Here is an 18181-nt window from a genome sequence, read left to right as displayed (position 1 = left end):
CGATGGCTGCGCGGAGAGGATGTACGGTTGCCATAATGGGGTATCCGCGTCCGACGCGCGAAATATCAAACGACCGCGTATAAAATATACGGTAACCACGGATAAATGCATGGCCGGACGAGGTTCCAGCAGGAGGAAAGGGAAAAAGGTCGACGCAGACGTCGTGCATCAATGGATTGTCGGTTTCCGTCGAATCGCCGACAACGATAATCATGTGCATCGCGCGGCAAAAAAAGAAAAAAAGAAATACCAGGAAAGAAGGAAAAGGGAAAGAGGATCATGCGGAAGGGTGAAGGGAAGAGGGAGGGGTGAAACGATGCGACAAAAATGGGGACTCGTAGAACGACCATGTGCTGTCTGTAAAATTGCGGCTACAAGCGAGAAGCTTTGTAACGTGTAACATAGGTACCTTGAATTTCCGAATTGGTATTAGTATTAATCGGAGAAAGAATGGTAGTTGATGTTTTGTTTGTTGAAACTGGAAAAATGGAATCTTCCGAAGAATCTTTTCATGAGATATTCTTTTATTATTTGAGGTTGAATTTATGGTTAGTGTTTAAATATTCGGTCAAATGTTGTGGGACTAGCGAATAGAGAAAGTCTACCATAACAAAATTATTAAGAGGAAATTGTAAAAATATTAGACGTTTCGTTTTCATCGAAATAATGAAATAAAGGAGATTTGTGGTAGAATTTGAGCTATAGAAATCGAGAACTTAAGATACATGGACAAACGGTCTATCATCTTTTTTAATCAATTTTATAATATTTTCATAAATATTCATTCAACCGAGGATGAATATAGACATTCGTTAATAAAAGAATGATTAACAAACGTACCAGGTTTTATCGATATTATATTGTAATTACCATCGATATTATGTGATAAGTGGCATCGATATTGAACAAACGTAACGTCATCGCTGCTTCGACGGACATTTTAATCGCTAATTATTGCACCAACTTCTTGTTCACGGTTGCAACGAGCTCTTTGTGCTACGGACGGACGAGTCGTCGGCTGTTTCTCAATTCAATAAACGTACCTGCGGCATTGTTCGAAACTTCCATAATCGGTGGTGATTTATGGGCAAAAATCGATGTCTTTATTTCCGTTTGAAAAGACGATACTTAAAAGCAATAAATAAGTTCTTGATGGATTTAAATCAAGGCCTGATACAAAGAATATTTCCAACGGTGAGTTAGTCTTCTTACTCGTGTTTTAATAGATAGTCGATGCGGAATATTCGTAATTAATTAATTAATTAAACGTTTGTTTTGAACGATACAAATATATTTATCTTCCATTCATAATTGTATCATTGCGAGGGAAATGAACAATTTAAGAACAAATAATGTAGGATTGAAAAGGTACGAGTAAAAAAATAATTTAAGAACAGGTAATTTCACTGTTATTCATAAAAATAATAAAGTGTATATCGGTTGTCATTTTATATTTTTAGCTTTATAATATAAAATATACTAGCATTATTTTACGAAAAAGAGTAGGGCATCCTGTATATTAATAAAGTTCCATTAATTATAGTTATTTCAAAGCTTGCCAAACATTAAGTAATTTAGACAATTTGAGAGAAAATTATTATATCAAGACTGGATATGCTTCACAAATCATTTAGAAATATAATTTCTTAATTTCGTAGACCGTTAGATAACAATTTTACAAGTAGAAGCCGCCATCTGGGAGCAAATATCTTCAGTTATAAATAAATATTTACTGAACTGTATCGTAAAAATCTCGTGAACTTTACTAATGCTGTGACAAATATACCTGGATCTTGGCCCACTATTCAGCGAAGCGCGTTCGGACATCATTTATTATTGCTCATGAGCGGTGCAATACAATTGATCTAAGCTGGTCCAAGAGCAACGCACCACGCGATTACCGTAATGAAGATAGTTGGTACTAGTCCAACGCTGTTTATCGAGAGATTTTCTTTCTTTCAGGTACAGCTCGCGCTAATCTCCCGTCAACTTCTCGGCTGATATATTAGATCGTCTCATAAGACTTGTTGTTAAATCAAACTCTTGATGCAAATTTAGTAGAAATTGTTTGGCAAAGATTTTCTTCTGAAATCTCGAGAACTACTTTTTCCATGTTCGTTACATACATATCTTTTTAGTTACTTCAGTTACTTAAAAATGAGTGTTGCATTATTTTTCTATTCTTCATCACAAATATACAAAAATATATAAGCACAACGAATAAAGTTACGAATGATTGTTCTGTACATGTAAATCTATAAAAATTATAGAGTAAATATCAAGAGAAGAGAAATACTTACAAACAATTAATCTATAAACATCGAACTTGAAAAATTATAAAAATTTATAAAATATTACGTGAAGATTAAACTCTAATAATCGTCCGTTGCTCTAAAAATGCTCTACCGTTTTATCTTTTGATTAAAAATAAAGAAGAGTCGATTAAAAGATCGACTAATGAAATTTTCCCAATACGTTTCGATCACGACATTTATCATTTTTACGGAAAAACAATGAAATTACCGGCGCGCCGTTTATCTGTTTTATTTCACTCTTTGCTTTGATGTCGATTCATTATTCAGCCGGTTTTAATACTGACAACGTTCGTTGCCCGAACTATCTGAAATCACTGGAATTCTTTTTAATTCAGTTACCCTTTAGAGCGTGATCCGTTTATCGAAATGCGGATATGCATCACCACGGTCATAGGACTCTAATTGTGCGATTATAATTGTAAAGTTGTTCTACTGCACGGCTTGAAATATGCTTGTTATTTCCTCTTCGCCGCGAGACCGCGTAAATAAATGAGATGTAAAACACAGGAAACCGGTGCACCATTGAAGTTTTGATTTTTAAGTTAGCCGATCGGATTCGCAGGAAGAAGGAACGAATATTTCTAAAATAAGATTCAATGTTAATAAAATTCTATTTACTATACTGAAAATAATTAACATTATATCTATTCTTCTATATCCTTTACATGAAATGTTTCTTCGAAATTTCATATTGGTTAATCGATACTAATTAAATTTTGTCCCGTCAACGAGAATCATAAAATTCGAAACAAACCAAGAAATAAGTTCCATCATTTGCAAAAAGAAAAAATATTAGAAGGAAGAAGATAGGTACCTCATTTCTCTGAAAAATTTTTAGAGAAAGATACTCCATTCTTGGAAATTATTTTCTATATAAGGTCGTAACTGAAACAAGTATTAATTAAAACGCTCGATCGTAACGTTCATTGACCCAATCCGGTAGAGATAACGTTATCAGAGTGCGCGATTGCGATTTCGAAATCCGATTGCGTAGGAGTTGACTATGAACGAAAGAGCTGAAAGATTCGAAAGAGTCGTGATTCGTGAACGATTCAAATTCCTTAACATAATCAGAACCATGATTTTCGCCTGAAATATATCGGTATCGAGAATCGTTCACGCTTCACTCGTGTACGCTTTCTAATCAGTTTTCAAAGTCGGTTTGAATTTCACTCGTACAGTAACAACTATACGACGATCGTCTTTTTTTTCTCTCTTTACTTATTTACTTTTTTCTAATAGCACGCTTTAATTCCTTAATTGCGTGAAAGCATCGGAACGTTACAAGATCGGCTCGATCGCTGCCAGTCTCTACGGTATTGCGTACGATTTATCGCTGGAAACCGGGTTTTTCTCTAATTACTGCCTCGAGATAATGTTTCTTCGAACTAGTTACGAAAATTCAACTAAATCTTCGCTGTTTAAGTTAATTTTCTGACAATGAGTTTCATCGAACAGACAATTTCTTAGATCAAAGTCAATGACCAGAAAAAGCCTAAGAACACTGAAAATTATAATTGATTGAAATGGTTCGAGTTTGAAATATAAATTACTTTTGCTGCTGTTGCTAGTTACCTTATAGAGGCTAACGATAAAATTTCCACTGATTAATTGACCATGATTAATTGATTTCGTTATTTTATGTTTGAAGAAATCATTAGTTCCAGAGTCCAAACATTCTACTAAATCATTATACCGACTATCAAACTTAATCATTCCGCAACTCAAACATTCTACTATTTCTATATTTAACAAACAAGCCATTGGAAAGTTTTCTTGTTTTATTGGAAAATCTTCTTATGTTTCTAGAAAATTCTGCTGCATTTTTTAAAGTTTAAACTCGTACCAAAAGAACATACAAGTATACTATTTATTTATATGTCCATTAATCGACATAAACATATTCGTAATGAAAAGATCTGCATTATGAAACGCAGCAAGACGATCCATTTAAACGGTCTGGTAGTTCCAATCGAAGACAGAATTTTGTGGTAGCAATTGAAGATATAAGAAAATTTACTATATAATATTGACTCAACAAATTGGAACAGCAGGGAGATATATCACTAGATCGTGAATTCTTACGCAGCTACATGTTTCACAGATTAATTCATATTCTAAAATCAAAAGAGGAGAACCTCGGTTATAAATTATTTTACATACCAAGTATCGTAGAAAGTACTATACTTTGGATATTTTATATATTTTCTCACATTACGCGCGCTCTGTGCAATTTTGCACCTTCAAATTTCTTACGAGTGCATACAAATCCGCAGTCTGGACATTACATATCCACGAACATAATATATTAAGAGCAGACACCGAGTTATATTGGACGATGATTTTCCGCGAGCAAGGCCGACCATTCCGAATTTCGTTCTCGACAACGCGTTCTCGAGGTTGTTACGGAGCTCGATTCGAAGAAGGAACCCCCGTCGGTGCCTCGCAGTCGCGTATTTCACCGTCAATTAAACGCGCTATATGCAGCCACGCACATCTTGCGCGTGTACGCGAGAAAGAGCCACGTAGAACCGGCGCAACGCGAAAGAGTTACGTTCATTAGCGAGGCTACTCTGGTTCATATAGCGATTTTATCAGATTTTCTGTCCCGGTTGTATCCTTCCACCTCCTGACGCCTCGCTCATACAACCGTATTGCCCTTATGGTCGTTCGAGTCCACGGAAATTGCATGGTCTTAAGGTGCATCTTGAAAAACAACCCGACCGTTCCTTACCAGTTGTGAAAATTTCTTTTTAGCTTTTTTAACCGTGATTTTTAAACCGTGAAAAGCTCTTCTTTCATTTACTCGAAGGAATTTATGGTATAGGCTAGATTGTCAAAATAGAATCACAGATTCAACAAGTAATGATTTTTATTTCAGGAAATATGATTTTTCAATTACATCACATCGAAACAAAATAATAAACATAGACAATATTAAAGAAAAAACACTAATACAGGAAACATTTGAGATATATCGTTTTCGAGATATTATCGATATTATATGAATTCTCATTTCGTACAAGTAAATTATATTCGTGATCAAATCTTTGCTATTTTACTTGGATGCGATACAATTAAGAAATCGTGGTTTTCGAAACAAGGATTATTTTTCGAATCTGCGTTAAATATTCTTCCATTCCTCTTCTCCAATACTGTGCATTTGCAATGTCTTAAATCTCCTTCCTGAATAACTAATGGATTTCTTTAATGAAATAATTATTACTGTAATTGTAACACGTGTAATTAATTTCCAATTTCATTTCCAATTTTTTTTACACAAAAATAACAGTAATAACCACACTATATACAGTCCAAAGAATTCTATTTCCTCTTTTATTCTTAACGTTTCCGAATTTAATCTAATCATCTGAACAAAGGAATCTAAATTTTCGATCCTAAAGAAGAGGAAATCGCAATCATTGAAGAACCTTAACCCAAGTTCCCATCGATATCCAACCTGTTCTATTCTCCTCTCTCAACCAAGACACCATTGTTCGCGGTCCAAAAATACAAGGACTAGCAAACGCCAGTTCTCGAGAACCTATTTTTCATCGTTTCTGATTCCTATCGACCTCATAGACACGTGTACTTTCCACGGGTCAGCCAACAATCGCGGCTGGCGTAAGAATTCTCGTTGTCGAGAACATAAATCGGGAACACGCGTTCCACGTAACAATCGTTTCGTTTCTTAAGGTACGTCATATTCGTTGAAAGGTTCTCACGAAATTGTACCGAAATTTTGTAATCAGCCATTGTCAACGTTCACCGCCATTTATTAGCTTTAAAACAAATTTCATGGCCTGCCTACTGTTTATGGCAGCCGTAATTATCACGAAATATTTTCCATGGAATGTAGGATAAAAGGTAAAGCGTAATATGGATTTCTTATCCGGTTTGGCCATTGTCCTTACCAGAGCCCGATTGTTCTTTCTTTCGACGATTCTTACGAGCCTTTGATGCCTTGGCGCGATCTGAACGAACGAACCGTGACGTTTCATCATCCGGGAGAAACGATGGTGGCAAGACTGCGTGCGCAACGGAAACAACGAGCTCGCGACACCTAGATTATTCTTTGTCTAATTGGCTCAGGCTGGCTCTACTTCGACGTTCAGCGCTTATGAGAAGAAAAGAAAGTTAACACCGAAGACATTGTGAATTAGAAAATAGGGCTGTAGAAAATCTCTTCCTCCAATTTTCACGGAATTGTATTTATGTAATTACTATAATTACGAATTTCTGATAGACACGTGAATGTTGTTTAAGCAGTGAAAAATGGAAAAGTTGGCTTCCAAATATCTTTTTCCTAGGAAAAACAAAGACGTTTCTTTGATCCACTTTGATGTAAAGCAATTGTGAAAGCAGATCAAAGCGTGAAGAGTTTCTTAAATGCTATTAGCGTCTTTTTTTTAAATAAATTTCAGTATTCTCGTATGATTTCTTCTTCCTGGAAATTTCTTCATTGTTAAGGTAAAAAGGTTCTATAAATTTATGTTTTCTAGCTCTTTCAATAAAGAAAAACTTATCGTCTTTCGTCTGAAATAACATTAATATTTTTGAACCGTATGCACCCAGTATCAACAAAAAGTTTCGTAGATTTAAAGTACGTCGTAAATTCATATCGTAGATGTAGCTTTAGAACACGAGCAAATGCGTCGATGAAATATGAAACTATGAGATATTTATCGCGTTAACAATAATCATGATATTTACGTATTTACCGACATTTGAAATAGAAATTTTTCTTTGATGCGTTTAAACGCGCAGTTTGATAAGATATTGACGCACGTTCCAATATAGATGTTATGAATATAGATGCGACGTAAGGAACAAGATATTAATGCAGGAACTTTGTGGTAATTGGACACGATAAATCTTTATACGTAATATGTTACGAAGTATCGTTGTTCTCACCGCAATACGTTAATCACCATTCCGTTCGATAACGATAATGTCAATTTCATCAGTGTAAACCGCAAAAAGTCCGCTTACAGGAAAAGGAGTAACGCATAATAACGACCTGGATTCTTTTTATCTCGGCGAAGTTTTTCTGCTGGTAACCAAGTTGAAAACACGTTTTTCACCGATCTGTTCATCGTTACAACGATGTATCCGAGACGCAAGCGTATCTCGTTCTTCTGCGACGCAAAACGTGAACTGCAACCAAAGATTCGATGGAAAATTCACTTGCATATATACGTTACTCTGATTGGAATTTTCAGTTTCTATTACTAAACATTGGAAATGATGTAAATTGTTATCAGAAACCCTTTGCGATACATGTAATTGAATCGATATTATTAGTGAAACGTTACGAAATTTGCAGATACCAAAATGCATAGAATGCAAATGATATACACAAAGATGTAAAATATCCGAAACGTATTGTTCTTCGTAACGTAATATTTAATGGGTAAAACAAACTTCAATCTATTGTACCTATTGTTCGAATTGTGTTCGTGGAAATACGAATTTGCAGAAAAATCCGCAGTCTATCGTTAAGTTACCTGGCATAACAGTAACAATTTTGATAATTGATGAAACTTTACAATCAATTTGTACAAATTACAAATCGCACGATTATTCTTTATCCGACGCAATATTGTGGAATTGTAAGAGAGAAGTTTAAAAGATGACGACATAAAGAAGCTAGTGAAACTTCAGTCGTCTTCAGTGGGTCGTTTCAACTACAAAATGTAGCTGTAAATATAGGTGGAAGTGTATTTGCCGAAAGATCGCAAAATGTACAGATCGAATTTCAATGGTCATTGCCAATCAATCTGGTAAACAGCCGATTCTTTCGTTAAGAGGTTGCCGTAGTTGTCCCACGAAAATGTCGTATGGGCACAGAGAGAAGAAGGTTGGCATAAGTCGAAGTCCGTTGGCACGAATTCAAACATCACGAGACAATACAGGCGTACCAGCATCGTGTGTACACGTCGCGTTCGATTCTTCACAAGCACCGAACGAACCTCGACTGTCGTCATTGTCCCCGTAATGTTTCCACCCACCAACGTTGTCGATTTCTTGAAACATTTCCCGTCGACCAATATTCTCGCAATAACTGCAACATCGGTTTCTTGGATCGCCGTCTACATTCCGACCTTAATGACCAATTAATCTTTCCTTTCTTGCGTTCCGCATTCGACACTGTACTTATTCTTGTTATAAATAAAAAGGGAAAGAAATTTTCGGTTATAGACGGATTTACGATCGAAAGTGTAGAAACTGAGAGATTCGTTTCGTTCGTATGGCGAGATTAAGAGGCATCTTTTTGCAAAGAGGTGAATTATAGATCAGTTTCTGTTGCAAATAACAAAGCAAAGGAGGAACTGTTTCTTTTTTTTATCGACGAATTTACAATGGAAATTATGGATAGCGAAGTATGATATAAGAGCCGATTCATTTATACGAGATTAAAGCAGATTTTCTTTTTTCTTAGGAGTGAAATATAGATCGGTTTGTGTTAAAAAAAAAATACAGATGACAAAGGTATTTTATTTCATCGACGAACTTGCTACTGAAACTGTGCACCGTTTAGATCGATTTAATTAACAGAGATCTAAATAATAGATTAGATGTTTAAATGAAATGGATGTTTTTAAAAATGGTGAAACGTAGATCGTTTAATGATCGATACGTTTCTGGGTAAATGTGGAAAAAGAGGCACATTTTGTTTCGAATATCGTATAATCGATACTCGGGGATTGTTTGAGTTTAACACTGTCGAGACACGTGAAAAGGAGACAAAAGCTAGTGGTTCGTAGAACGAGGTACGGTAGATCTGAATAGAAAATAGAGTATTTAAAATAACAGAGTTACAGTCTATTTATGTCATGTGAAACATATCAAAGTGAAAACAGTCAAGCAATGACACCGTTTACAAAGTTCAATCTCTTTTGAATGATTTTCTAAGAATTATTTTCACGATACAATTAAATTCATTGAATCTAATTTCCTCAGAGCTGAGTTAAAGTATTGAAACTAATTTTGTAACGTTCTTTCTTCTACCCCTTTACACGAATACCTAGATTTAAGCTGATGACGATTTAGTGATACACGACATAGCATAACACTTCTAGAAGTTCTTTTCATAATATATTTTTTGATTCCAATAATTATTTGCTGATCTATAGCGAAAGCTCGAAATGCAATCTATATTTAATTATAATTTATTTCGAAAACAGAAATTACTACAAAATTTAAGCTTCCTATATTCTTGATCACTTGGAAAATCACTCTTGCAATTCACTCTGATATTTTCATAGCTAGTAAATTTTAATTCAAGAGATATTGAATATAATTCTAAACGATAATACGGTTCTAAGTGAAATTTAACATAAAAAAATTAGCAGGAATACACGGAAATTCAAGTTTTCTACAAATTAGTCAACACATGTCGTACGTTAAAATAAAAAATGATAAAAGATCATTATTAATTATCTACGTCCAACGTATCGAGTATAATCTTCTCGTAACTGGTTAAAGAAGTTTTCATCGCATGATTCTCCCTAATCTACCTAACGAGTAACATCTTCTATTTTTCGGCCGTAAACACGTCCGTGGCGAGAATATTTGGTTGAGTGAGAGAGCAGAAAGGTAGCGAAGCAATCAAAGACATGATCGATGGCTCATTCGTCTGAATCTTACGGCTGATTGGTCAATTAGACAGGAAACACGTACGAGAAGTAGACTGTTGGCTACGTGTAAGAGTAGGGAAGGCCACAAGGGTGAGGCTTCGGAAAAGGATATTTTAATTATCGTCGCTGGGTTATGCTTCTGCCTTAGGCTTCGAGCCGGTATTATTGATTTTGCTTGTATTAATTGCATCCACGTTCGATCGAACGTGGAATCAACCCTCGGATCTGATTAGGTTCGTGGGTCTGCTTCTTCCTTATCGAACGTCGTTCGTAACCGACGAAATTAAAAGACACTGATCACCAGGGAATTTGAATTTCAACCTGTTCGTTCTGGCATTCTTTTCGACTCAACCAGAAACGATCGTTAATTCTTTATTCTTCTAAGTAAAATTGTTTCTTGGCTGTATAAAAATGCTTCTTGTAATTATCGTTTTGTTTAAAATGATTATTTATTATTTGTCTTAATTTTGTAGTTTTTAATTTTCGATATAATTCTGTTCCATCGACTTCTACTATTTATCATTTCAAACATCCTAACATTTATGAAACAGTGAAAACTTGGAGAGACATGTAGCGTTATTTTCGATTTCTACTTCATCCAAAAGGTATTGGAAAAGTAAATCAAGAGGCGATTTACAATATGATAATTTACATTAACATGCAAACGATGTAAAACGAATAACAGCTTTTGAGGATTTCTGTAAAATCTACGTCTTGTATTAGGTTGTAACATGCGAAATGTCCATTTGAAATCTTCAGATAAAATCATCCTACTATTCGCCATCGATCTTCCAAATTTTCTTCCAGCGATACAAACCTGTAAAATAGCAAATGGAATAAAGCTTCGAAGATTTTGCAAAATTCCCAACTATTATATGTACTTACACCGCTAAATACTTTGCAAAAGTAATATTAGGAACGTTATATCGATAAAAAATTCCAGAGACCAGGTATTTCCATCGATAAACAAACTTTAATAAAAAAAAAAACAGAAGTAAATTAACTAGAACCAAAGCAAATGGACTTTTCACATATATGAATCGCTAATTCGCCAATTAACTCGACAAAACGAAATGTAGAGGAAATCGATGATTTTAGCGCTAAAATCTCAAAATTTTCAAAAACTGGAGTTAACGAATTTGGCGTGCGAACGGTTCGTATTACAAACCTAATAAAATCTACAGTAGAAAGCAGAGCGTGGATCCAAGCAGTGAAACCAGCCTCTTACCTCTATTTATATCTTAATCTAATGCATCTTTTCTACATTTTCTACATACCAATAAGACCAAACCGAGTAAGAACGCACCACAAGTTGTGCCTCACCCGTAGAGTATGTTTCAGGCAAGGAGCAGGGAATGCCAGCGTTCGCGCGTGGTCCACAGGAAGGTGGTCCGCCGGAAATGAGTGACGAAAGATTGGCGCATATCCTCTCAGAATCGGGCCACCTACAGATGAGGGGTGAGCACGAGGTATCGAACGACGCGGACAGCAAAAGTCCAAATAGAATCGGTTGTCCGAGCCCATTTAACAAAGACAGGCTCGACAGTCAAAATAGGAGACTGAAGAAATACGAGAACGATGACATTCCGCAAGAAAAGGTAGTCAGGATTTACCAGGAGGAGCTGGCTAAACTTATGGGAAGAAGGGTGGAGGATCTACGTGGACCCAGAGAGTTCTCTTCCAGGTGAGGCCCGAACAAATGAAAACGTATCGCCATCACTTGCTGGGTTGATTGGAAAATAAGAAAATTAGAGATAGATATAAATATTCGATTTTAAATTTTGTATTTTTATGAACACAATTGAAGAGATCTAAGGAAGGATATTGTTTCGTTTATTGAATATCATAAGAAGAACTTCAATTTGGATATTTGATATAGTTTTAGTTGGTCATATACATTCTAAACATTTTTAATTAGAAGTACAATTCCACTATTTATCAACCCTATCTTGTCACGAGAAATTTATTCCTCGTTAATGGAAATGAAATTCCATTAACAAAATCTATAAACAAAATTATTCTTCCGGCAAAAAACTAAAAGCTCCATCGAATTAATAATTCTCCGTGAAGATAAATATTCAGTGTGCCAAGAATGTGACTCGTATCGTCAACACCTCTCATCATTACTCAATTCCTCTATTCGCGAATCTGAAAACATAAGTCCAAAGAATCAAAGCAAGAAACATAATCAATTTAAGAATAAGTAAAAAGTAAAAGCACACACGTTACGATGTTAAAAGATGTTCGATAGCGCATCAGGCCGCTATCCATGCGAACCGGTAGCGCATCCCATAGATCATATGAGTCACGGCGGATCGCGGCCGAGCAACAGAGAACTATGCCGAACGGATGACGTATGCGGCTAAAATTAATATGCTAGCTATATTTGTTTCGTTGCTTAACACGAAAATGTCAGGTGTAAACACGGGCTTTTTTGGTCGAAAGCTCGGATTACAGGGCGCAGCTATTGTCAAGCGAGCCGCCACGATTGATCATTATTGAGGACAGCACGCGACCTCGATTAATTGTAGCGCGATGTTCCCGCACTTTTTCAGCGGCACGCAAGGTGGTCTTCAGGGTATAGAGCGGACGCAGGAGGACATCAGGTTGGCGCTTGACGCGTACCACCGTGAGCTACAGAAGCTGAACGCGACACCAGGTCAGAATCCCTCGTTGACAGGACTGCCAGGACTACCTGGCCTGCCTGGCCTCTTGGCTCTACAGCAGCAAGCGCTTCAGCAACATCATCTCGCTACAAACGGTGGTGGTGTCCAAGATCTGAGCCTCGGTAAAGTCGATCCAAGAAATAAGATGATAAACGGAGTGTCCGAGGAGGAGAAAGAGAAGATAGAGGAAGCGATGAGACACGCAGGAAGTGCTTTCTCGTTGGTCAGGCCAAAACAGGAACCAACCACCGCACCCCAATCGACGCCAGGTGGATCTAGCGCGAGTTCACCGCTTGGCAACTCTATTCTTCCACCAGCAATGACACCTAGCGAGGAATTCTCGGGTGCAGCGGCGGCCAGTCCTCTTCAGAGGATGGCCTCTATCACGAATAGTCTGATCAGTCAACCGTCCACGCCTACCCACCACGCGGCCAACCAGAGGCCACTGAAAGCTGTACTTCCTCCCATTACCCAGCAACAGTTCGACTTGTACAATAACTTGAACACAGAGGACATTGTTAAGAGAGTAAGTTGAATCGTAACATTGTTTAGAAGTAGTTGGAGGTGGTCCTCCAAGCATGCCGTTCGAAGGTTACAGATCGGGATTAGAGATAATTCGATTATTCGCTTGCATCGCACAATTGTGTGCATCAGGAAGGAAATATCGTCTTTGCTTTATTGTCGTATTTGCTGCATTCTTTTGCCGGGTATTCCCTTGTGCCTCGCCAGTGAACTTCTTCACAACCTTGATATTTCGATTAATTTATGATGTTATGTTTCATTTAGTGTGAAAGAAACGTTACTTAATCATCAGTAAATTTCGTCACTTCGCTAAGATTTTCACTGGTATTTTATTCTGGAAGTTACTATAACTTTATTGTCGCAGTGATCCCGTCGCTTCGTTTAACGAATTATTTTTGGCACAATTTTGATGCAAGTTTCAAGTAAATCTACTTAAAATTCGAAGTATCCTGATAATTCACGTAATCTATGTTTCGAACGGACGATCCCTAATTTTCAAACGGCAATATATATATCACCAGATATAAGAAGCTTTTAAACAAGATATTCCTTCGACTAAGGAAAAATCAAACAGTGTTTCCAAAAGTAATAGACAAAAGTACAAAAAAGAGTTCGCTCGTTCTTTTCAGATACATCGATGCACAAATACGTAGAGAATCTATAACAGTAAACGTTCTGTTCTGAACTATTTTTATAGCCTCTCTTCTATCTATAGCCATTTTATTAACATCATACATTTCCAGTTTTGTGAAACACCCTATATAAGAAATATATGAGTTATAAGTCTATAAACTTGTTTAAAGTTCGACTCAATCTAGTTAGAGTCTCTATATCTCTTCTAGCAATTGTTCCTTAGCCTAAAAACGACATTAAATAATAAAATAAAGAATAAAAATTCGTTTTTGCAGGTGAAGGAGCAGTTGTCTCAATATTCGATCTCGCAACGTCTGTTCGGTGAATCCGTGTTGGGCCTGTCGCAGGGTTCCGTGTCAGATCTGCTGGCGCGTCCGAAGCCATGGCACATGCTGACGCAGAAAGGCCGCGAGCCCTTCATCAGGATGAAGATGTTCCTCGAGGACGATAACGCGGTGCACAAACTGGTCGCCAGCCAATACAAGATCGCGCCAGAGAAGTTGATGAGGACCGGCGGCTACGGTGGCCTGCCTCGTAAGTTTAACTCAGGTCAATATAGATGTTTTGTTATTTTACTAAAAACAACATAGTTTGGGAGCTCGATATCTCTGTGTGACGAATGCTGCTGCCTTAAAAAAAAAAAGGAAACGGGAGAAACAAAAAGCAAAAGAGAAAACTAAAATACGAAGAACATGCGTTGAGTGAAATTGAACGAGTGAAAGATATGTTTGTGGATGAAGGAAGCTAATTCTAAGCCTAAAGAAGGGATTTTCTTTAATCCCAGCTTAACGAAGCAACTGACAACTGTCAAAGTGAGCTTTCGGACTATAACTCAAAAGTTTCGTGAGCGACCACCTTTCAGCGTCTCTTTTTCTTCTTTTTGCAGCCTGTGGAACACCAATGAAGCCAATGCCTCCGACGAAACTGGTACAGGAACAGCTACAGAACGCAGCGAAGGCGCAAGCAGCGGCGCAAGCTGCGGCTCAGGCAGCAGCGCAACACCAGCAGGAGAATCAAATGCAGCTTGGTCCGCCTCAACAGAGTCCGCAACACCCTCAACATCCACAGCCACCACCGCCAATGATGCTGACACCACCTGGACCTCATCATCCCCATTCTCAGCTCAGCATGCAGGAACTGCAGAAAAAGCAACAGCAGCAACAGCAACAGCAGATGAACCTTCATTCCCCGCATCACCAAATGACCCCATCACCTCTCCGTGGTCTTCATCCACATATCTCGCCGAGTGTATACGAAATGGCCGCGTTGACGCAAGATCTGGACACGCAGACGATTACGACGAAGATCAAAGAAGCGTTACTTGCCAATAATATCGGCCAGAAGATCTTCGGCGAGGCTGTGCTCGGACTGTCGCAAGGCTCGGTCAGTGAATTACTCAGCAAACCAAAGCCATGGCATATGCTGAGCATAAAGGGCAGAGAACCTTTCATAAGAATGCAATTGTGGTTATCGGATGCGCACAACGTGGACCGATTACAGGCGCTGAAAAACGAGCGTAGAGAGGCGAACAAAAGAAGGCGTAGCAGCGGGCCAGGTCACGATAATAGTTCCGACACCTCGAGTAACGACACGGCCGAGTTCTATCACGCAGCGTCGCCCGGACCTGGACCAGCCTCCGCTAAGAAGCAAAGAGTCCTCTTCTCCGAAGAACAGAAAGAAGCTCTGAGGCTTGCCTTCGCGCTCGATCCATATCCCAACGTGGCCACCATCGAGTTCCTCGCTGGTGAACTAGCGTTATCCTCGCGGACGATAACCAACTGGTTTCACAATCATCGGATGAGACTGAAACAGCAGACGCCACACGGTCAGCCGGAGCCTCAATCGCCAAGAGAGCCTGGCCAGCCATTCGACCCGGTCCAGTTTAGATTGCTGTTAAACCAAAGACTGTTGGAGATCCAAAAAGAGAGACTAGGCTTGGGCAACGTGCCTCTGCCTTACACGCCGTACTTCAACCCTAATCTGGCTGCCTTAGTAGGGAACGCGCTCAAGGAACAGTGTTCCGGTCTGGATCTTTCTATGAACGCTCTGAAGAGGGAGCCAAACCAAGAATTCGAGGACGAGGATGTGGAAGACGCTATGAGCAATCTCGGTAGCGAGGATTCGGAAGGATCTGCGGGGAGTATAAAGAGAGAACCGGCGGAAACGCCTACAGCACCGGCCACTGTCAGATCAAACAGAAGAAAACCTGCAGCGCCGCAGTGGGTGAATCCTGAGTGGCAGGAACCAGCCAGAACGGGGGACGAAGTGATCATCAATGGTGTCTGCGTGATGCAAACGGATGATTACGGCGTTAAGAGAGAAGCCGAAGAAACGATTAGGGTAGAACCGACTCCGGTACAGGACAGATACGAGGAAGACGCGCAAAGTGACGTGTCTTCTGTGTCTGGAAACAACGGTCAGGACCGAGATAGCCCTCTGCCCAGTCCAAAGTCTGGACAGAACAGTCCGGTAACCTCGCCCAGGCCACCCTCGACGCAGCAGACGCAGCAGTCCACCGATGAGAGTCCCAAGGACAGCGTGGTGAAACACGAACCCGAGGAAACGTGGGATTATTAAGGAACTCTCTGTCTCTCTTGTCGTGATATCGTTACTTTCACAGGATCAAAGAGGGAACGCTAAGAGTGAGGACGTTGTCGAAACATGCCAAAACGATGCTGCGAGTCGCATACGGTCCCCGTATCCGCGTGGACCGCGGGCCTAGTTAAGTTCTTAGAGAGGAAGAAAGAGCAAAAAAAAACCAGTCATAGGATTCGACCAGGCCTGGTTGGTCGATTCCTGCCTACCACGAGGGCATTATCAATAGGGAGGCAAATACAAAGTAGGATACGTGAAATGGTAAATTAAAAGAAACTAAAACGCAAAAAAAAATAAGAAACAAAAGACGCATCAGTGTATGAGAATTGTCGGTCGAACTTTTTTCGAAGACTAAACAACCAGACACACGCTGCTTTATCAAAGAAGACGGAGCTCAATCAAAAAACGAAAAAAAAAAAAGAAAGAAAGAACAGAACTGTTTTTCGTAACACACACGTGGTATCTGTGCGAGAAAAGGGGTTAGTGATGGTGTGCACAATTGCTACGTATTCGGCGAATTCGTAATTGTTAAAAGACTGTGACGCGACTGGATAGCCTGGGGGATAAAGAGTAGCAAAAGGCGTTCGTCGCACATTCGCTCGAAAAAATCCGAGGAAACCCTGGCCGCTTCCGTTTTTTCTTCGATGGATCTCGAGAGAGTTGGCTTCAGTTAGAAAAAGATAAAGAGATGAAGAACGCGGTGGAAGAGATTGAAATAGAACCGGAGGAAAGTAAAGAAATAAAAGAATACGATGATCGATCGGTAAAACGGAAATGGCCCGGATTCATAGAGTGCAATCTACGAGTAACCAGAGAGTTGTTAGATCAAATTATTATTAATTTTATCTAATTACGCGACGAAGATGAGCGATTAATAATTATTGCATAATTGTGATTCATGTTATATTGTTTATACACTTCTCCTATCCCAATAGTCGTTAAGCTGTTAATGTTATTACACTCCGCTCTCCGACTACGTACCTTTTTTTGTCTGTTCGGTTAGTAGGCGCGTCATCTTTCGTGAAGAAGGAAAAAGAAAAATAAGGCAACGGTTTAGAAAAGGAAAACGTGTCCTCTCGCTCTTTTTCCTGCTTCTTGCTTGTCCGCCAACCTATGGAATAGTAAACGTCAATCCCTTAAGTAGAACTGGTTAGTATTGTTATATCTATCCTTTTTTCGTATTTTATTTGTTTCTCTTTTTTTGATGATTCAACGCGCGTGGTTTTCGTTTGCTGTTCTCGTATGGATAAGCAGAAAAAAGCAGGATCAAGCAAAAAAAAAAAAAATCTGTCCACTTACGAATATATAGTTCTTTATGTTGTTTTTCTTTCTATTTCCGCCTAGAGAATTTGTGAAAAGAGGGAGAGTAAGAAAGATAGTTATACAAAGCGATCGGTGATCGAGGTTATCAGTTACTACCAATTATTAATGTATTATTAGGCTTACGTTATCACTGCTATTTTATTATTATTGAATAATATTATTATTACGATGATTATTATTAATATTATTATTGATTATATTGTATTATTTTATTACCATTCGAATTCTTATCGCGATAACGACACGGCTTCTAAAGCCAATGTGATAGAGCTTATATGCGATGATAAAAGTAAATTGATGAGAAATTAACAAATGAGAGAAAGGGATTGAGAGACTGGGAGAGAGAGAGAGAGAAATTAGAGCGATGTGCCGGGAGGTCGGAGGCCTCCTTCTTTTGTGCGATGAAGATGCGCCGGCATCTTTAAACCGGACGTTATAAAGCGGTGGCACCGTAAAGCTCGCATCCACATGTAAATAGCTGTACAAA

The 18181-nt window shown here is 38.5% G+C and overlaps 1 protein-coding gene across 8 annotated transcripts in view; it reads left to right on the top strand.

Annotated features, from left to right (window-relative positions):
• LOC117232608 (homeobox protein cut) overlaps window positions 1-17866 on the top strand; it is a 164382-nt gene extending 146516 nt beyond the window's left edge. For 4 of the 8 annotated variants that reach the window (XM_033492133.1, XM_033492089.1, XM_033492079.1 and 1 more), the window contains 4 exons: window positions 11285-11639; window positions 12487-13147; window positions 14052-14325; window positions 14663-17866. In XM_033492133.1, coding sequence (XP_033348024.1) covers window positions 11285-11639; window positions 12487-13147; window positions 14052-14325; window positions 14663-16353 — 2981 coding nt within the window. In that variant the 3' untranslated portion in view covers window positions 16354-17866. The remainder of the gene's footprint in view (window positions 1-11284; window positions 11640-12486; window positions 13148-14051; window positions 14326-14662) is intronic. The other 4 variants (XM_033492107.1, XM_033492126.1, XM_033492098.1 and 1 more) reach the window with 4 other exon arrangements.
• Window positions 17867-18181: the final 315 nt, after the last annotated feature.

The sequence above is a fragment of the Bombus vosnesenskii genome, unplaced genomic scaffold (assembly GCF_011952255.1).
Source record: "Bombus vosnesenskii isolate JDL3184/JDL3185 unplaced genomic scaffold, Bvos_JDL3184-5_v1.1 scf7180000013263, whole genome shotgun sequence".
NCBI classification, from domain to species: Eukaryota; Metazoa; Arthropoda; class Insecta; order Hymenoptera; family Apidae; genus Bombus; species Bombus vosnesenskii.
The sequence above is the reverse complement of the archived record's forward strand: the minus strand, read 5'-3'. Positions and strand labels throughout refer to the sequence as shown.